General features: G+C 37.7%; 1 protein-coding gene across 1 annotated transcript; it reads right to left on the bottom strand.

Moving 5' to 3' along the window:
* Positions 1–14: 14 nt before the first annotated feature.
* LOC104812219 (protein HOTHEAD) lies at positions 15–3,656 on the bottom strand. Its single transcript, XM_019202514.1, has 6 exons — positions 3,493–3,656; positions 2,580–2,970; positions 1,939–2,249; positions 1,208–1,593; positions 390–964; positions 15–269 (listed from the first exon to the last, which is right to left on the bottom strand). Exons 1-6 carry the CDS (start codon positions 3,560–3,562, stop codon positions 215–217), a joined length of 1,788 nt encoding a protein of 595 aa, XP_019058059.1. The 5' UTR covers positions 3,563–3,656; the 3' UTR covers positions 15–214.
* Between the last annotated feature and the right edge of the window lie 2,094 nt (positions 3,657–5,750).

Genomic DNA, 5,750 nt, shown 5'->3' on the forward strand with positions numbered 1-5,750 from the left:
AACTGTCGACTCCCTACAAGCAACAAGCGATTCGCCAAAAGGGTTACAGATCATCAGTCAACAACAAAAGTAAATTTGATTCTACAACTACAATGAATCGAATATCAAAATAACCAGAAAAAACGGGCGGTTTCTCCAATGCAATCTTCGGGTACAAATTTAACCTACTGCGGCTTATGCTTCACGGCCATGAAAGGGTTTCTTGATCCACAAGTTACACGCCTGCATTCTTTCCGAGTCTCTCCCTTAGAATCTTGACTCCCATGTATCTGTAAAAATCGAAAAAAAATCCATCATTTACGTATCAAAATACGATCTTTATAGCATATATCCGATTCTTGACGGTAATATTGATTGGTTCTATATGTGGGTGTGTATATAATATATACCTTCCCATCATCATGACTGTCGCCTGAGGGTTTGTTCCGGGCGACTCGCTAAACGTCGAGCCGTCTATGACTCTGAGCCTGTCAACGCCAATAACTGTGCGGTCATTGCTCACAACTTTCCCGACATGACAACCGCCATGGTAATGCCAGATTGTGATTACAGTGTCTTTGCAGAACTGAGCGATGGACGTGGAATCGTTCAAGTGCTTCGGCATCAGATTGATGTTTGCCTTTGTGCTCAAGCTGAGCAGCTTCTCGACACTCAGCTTCTCTGTCCGAGTGTAGTTCAGGAACCGTTTGGACGTGACGACCTTCGTGATCAGCCGGACACCTTCGACGCAGCGTTGGACATCGAGAGGGTTGCTGAAGTAATTGAAGGTGACGGAAGGGTTGTCGTCGACGTTTGTGTTGACCAAGCTTAAATGCCCAGTTGAAATCGGATGCGCGAGCTTTTCCAAGAAGAACCCTCCATTGAATACTTCAAGAAATGCCTTCTTCTTTCTCGTGTTAGGACCTTGCATCGCCTCTGGTGCTCTCTCCTTTGGAGGGACAGCGGTGGATAATAATTGTTGGCTCTGCATATCGTCAAAGCAAAAATCTCCGGTTGAGCAACAGTTTCTTTTTTTTTTTTCGGGATATTGAAAAGGATTCAAATCTGAATCAAGAATTCAAAACCGTATCAAAAGTTGCGAAAATGAAGAACAAAGAGCAGAAATGCCGAAAGCTAACATCGAAAAACTGCAGAAACAAGAATCGGTTTCTTGGGCGTGAAGAAACTAATGAATCTTAATCGGAATTACAGTTTCTGAAGTCATTACCTCGGCCGACATGATCCCATAATGAGTGTGAATGCTCTCAGCGGACTGTCCAAAGCCGGAACTAGCTTCTATATACACACCTTTCCTTGAAATTCCGACAGTCTGAATAAGTGACTTCTCTACAGGCTCCATTGAAGGGACAACGATGGTGTTCATCGGATTATCAGCCATTCCTTGCCCGACGAACTCGTTAACAAGAACCACCGGAATCTTCAGCCTCTGGAGCTCATTTCTCGGTCCGATTCCGCTCAACATCAGCATCTGAGGCGAGCCAATCGCCCCGCTCGATAAGATCACTTCGCTTCCAGGCTTGTTCCTAAGAAGCACCTGGTGTTGATTACCGTTCTCGTCTTTGAATACCACTCCTGCTGCTCTAGGCCTTTTCCCTGTATCGAATGACCAAACCTTTCAGATCTTTCATACGAAATTCTATTTTCAGAAACCTTCATATAGTTCTAATACTTTCGTCTAGATCAAGAATCAGAAGCAGAGAAACAAAAGGATGAAGACAACAGTGACAAGATGAAGACACTTTCTTGAATAGAAAGCAACAGAAAATCAACCTCTATATTTCAATCATTATAAGCAAATTTACTTGTTTTGATTCACCAAATATTCGAAAGTTAATCAACGGTATCGAAAAAACGCATTTCTTCCTATTAATCTGCCCATAATTCACCGAAAAAAGTGCAGATTTAGCCATTTTCAAGAACTAGAAATGAGATCTATACCCGATGTATCGAAGATGATCTTCTGGACGGTGGCATAGATCAAGACCCGGAGCTTCTGAGGATTAGCGTAAGAGAGTAGCTCGGCGGCGGTGTGGCGGCGGCCGAAGCGGTCGAAGATGGTGCCTCCGATTTTGGTGCCGTACATGTGATCGTAGGTGAAGCCATTGAAGGGTCTGACTCCGGATTCCAAGAGACCGTCCCTTAGGGCTTTCTGCCACAATGTGAGCTTTGGCCTATGAACCACTTGTCGTTCAACCCATGGGTACGACTCTCTCACTAGCTTTGGATTCCATCCTTGTCGCTTTATGAACCTGCAATTTTAGTAATAAACCCTAATCAGAAAGTTTGTTCCACCCTTCGAAAATTCCTCCCGAAAAAAAAATGTATTTTTGGTTGTATGTGTAAATATAAATTTGTGAGCGGAAATGAACAAAAAAAGATCCAAACTTTTTAATTAATTGTAAAAAAAAAATAGGAACTTTACCCAAAAGTTAAGGTTTAAATTTGGCTTGTTGACATTAGGGGTTTTGATTCGATTATTTTTTTTTAGATTCGAGTTTTTTTTTGTTGTAGAAAAATTATATCCACTGGTTTTTATATGGGACTATAACAACTATATGTGTATATATATATGATCGTACCCTGCATCGGCTCTGGAGTAGAAACCTGCGTTGATGCAAGAACCGCCTCCCAAAACCCTAGCACGAGTGTTCAGAACGCCGTCGGTGGAGACGAACGGCTGCGACGCGGAGGATGCTGACGTGTCGGCCAGACCGATGTGGAAGTTCCCGAGGAAGGACACGTTTGCGTTTGAGAACGGAACGCCACCTCTCTCCAGCACCAAAACGCTGAAGTTCCGCGACAGCGTCGCGGCGAGAGGGCAACCCGCGGTGCCGCCGCCGATGACGATGTAGTCGTAGGACGAATCTCGACCGTTGGATGCGAACGACGAGGACGGCGGCGATGAGAAGGAGCTCGCTTTCTCGATGAATGTGTACCTGTAGGGGTTGAAACGACGCTCCTCCCCCTTACCTGCAATCCATTTTTGACATTAATTCTTGTCATTAATGCTAATTGTCTCAATGTTATTATCATAATATTATTTGCTATTACTACTTAATCTTGTTCGTGAGAATTGGTGGTTGGTAGTAGCAATAATTGCTGTACAAAGAGGTTGATATTATACATATATATATATATATATATTATAGAGAGAGAGAGAGAGAGTTTCGACAATGAAGATTAATCTTAGGTTTGGAACAAGAACACGAAGTCAAAATATACAGAGAAGGGATTTTTCATCGGGAAAAATTACGTGCTTCAGTAAAAAAAGGCTCGTGGAATGTGAAAGGTAACTAAAGTAAAACGAGAGATACAAAAACAGAATTGCCCATGAAATTATCCAACATGAAGAAACTCTTCAAAAACCGAAACCAGATCTCTCGAATTGCACTGAGAATCAAAGAGTAAGTGAAAAAAACACAGTGCCCATTTGGTCTAAACCAAGAAAAACAGTAACTTTCCATGGATCTACAGAGAGAGAGAGAGAGAGACCTTTGGGAGGAGAGGAGAGAGAAGGAGGGAGGGAGAGGAGAAGAGCAAAGAGAAAGAGCTTCAGAGCCATTGGAGAGAGGCTGCAGAACTAAAAGCTTAAACCACCGGGAAACCACACTGCCTCTCTTTCTTGTTTTTTTTTTAAAAAATTCTCTCTTCACTTTTCCTATGTGGCTCTCTCCCTTTGGTCTTGTTTTGTGTGCTTTCCCCTATATAAACATAAACGTACATACATACATACGCGCATACGTATATACATACATACATACATACATATACGTACATCTAGATTGATAGATTAACTACATATGCGTCTGATTTTTCATGCAAAACAAGATGTTAACAAGGTCAGACCATGCATGCCCTAGGTTCAGGGAGTAGTTCCCTTTGTGCTTGTCGCAAATCGTATAATTTAAGTTTGATAACTTTTAGAGATAAATAAATGTTTTAGAGAAAACTAATTAACCCTTCAAAGCCACATTTATTCATACTTATAATAACGTTTGCAAACTTCCAATACATATAGGTTTCAATACATAAGTGACATTAATTAGAAGTTACAGAAATTTAAATTACAAATTAGTAACTGATAAATAACACAAACAACTGAAACGTGTACACTAGTAATTGTTTATCTCGAAATTGAAAAAAATAATAAAATAGATTTAGAATTTATTCAAACTGTTTATCTCAAAATTTGGCGAACATACAATTCATATTTTATATACTAATATCTCAATTGTAATAATGAAAGGTGTATACACTAACATCTTATATAACCATTCCATTGACATATAAGGAGATGCCCGGCAGCATTAATTGATCAAAAAGTATAAGAAAGTGTTACAACCATACATTTTGATCATATCGTGAATCAAAGGCCGGTTCCCTTACCTAACTAATTTGATCCATGGACACGTAATAAATGTCAACAAAAGTCAAAAGAAATAATTACGTAAATCCATTTCAATAAAATAAGATTTAAAAAGATATGAAACGCCAATAATTGCACTATTTTAATTTTTTTTATTATTCTATTTAAATCTGATTGTTTTGATTTTGTAAAAAATATTTTTATGCACCGGTAATTAAAACTCATTAAATGGCACATTGGAGTGGGGAAGCTCATGGCCGTTGGATTTGATTTCGCAGCTCCACATTGAATTTATTACCTCACAACCAAAGATGGGCACACTGACTGTGAGTGTGACAGCTCTTTTGTTCACCTTTTTTTTAATTTAAATAATTTAACTTTTAGTTATAATGATTAATTTTGGTCGGCTGCAAATGGGTATTTAAATCACATATCATGCATGTCAAATCTTACATCAATAATACTATTAAGTTTTTAAGGCAATTAAATTTAGGGAGAATGGGGGTTGGGACAGTGTCACGGTTCACAAGCAAACATGATTCATGTTTTCGTATTTGTTTTTTCATTTACTTCCTTCACATGATCCATCCTTTTACTATTAACAATTATTTTTGGACAACGCCGCACCGATAAGTGTGTGTGTGAATTTTAAAAAAAATGATAATTAAATAAAAGAAATGTCTAATAAAAGGAATCATATATGTCGGTCCGGTTATAGCTGTGGATTAAATTGATTTCCCAATGTTTTCTATATTTCTTTTGAAATGTTTGCGCAATAGAAATATACATAACCATTAAATTTAAAGACCATATAAACATAACAATTCATATATAGTTTTAAAGAATTATTGTATTCATATAAAAAAAAATTACAATATTTATTTAATATTTCTGCATTCTCTTAAATTTCTATATTATTCGAGTTATTTATTTTTAATTCTTATTTTTTTTGGGTGACGTGCAAAATTAAATATTTACAAATACCCTAAAAAATTTATATGTAACACACCAATCTATGAGTTGGATTCCGAAGGAGGAAATAAATGGAAGAATGTGACAGAACTTTTGCATTTTAGGGCACAGCACCGCAGCAGTTAATGAAACCAGTAATTCATACGGGTCGCCATTTCCGTGGTTCCACTCTGATGAAAATTATTTATTGTGACAACCCATATACATTACTCTCTTTTTTGTAAAATAAATATAAGATATTGAATCCAAATAACAATTGAAATCAAAAAACGTCATTAGAGAAATATGTATTCGATTACCATATTCTCATCGAAATAACAATGATATTAATATTTTTACAGTAACTCGACAATATTTTTAAAATTCACATATTTATATGAAGGTTTTAAATAATTGGCGTGTTTGTTTGGGG

This window comes from Tarenaya hassleriana, unplaced genomic scaffold, assembly GCF_000463585.1.
Source record: "Tarenaya hassleriana unplaced genomic scaffold, ASM46358v1 Cleome2, whole genome shotgun sequence".
Taxonomy (NCBI): Eukaryota; Viridiplantae; Streptophyta; class Magnoliopsida; order Brassicales; family Cleomaceae; genus Tarenaya; species Tarenaya hassleriana.

Excerpts from the sequence above, each read along its gene's own strand:
- LOC104812219 (XM_019202514.1), bottom strand. The coding sequence starts at position 3,562 with ATGGCTCTGAAGCTCTTTCTCTTTGCTCTTCTCCTCTCCCTCCCTCCT. Across the intron at positions 1,594-1,938 it reads GATCATCTTCGATACATCGG|GGAAAAGGCCTAGAGCAGCA; the intron begins GTATAGATCTCA and ends CATTCGATACAG. Across the intron at positions 965-1,207 it reads ATGGGATCATGTCGGCCGAG|AGCCAACAATTATTATCCAC; the intron begins GTAATGACTTCA and ends GACGATATGCAG.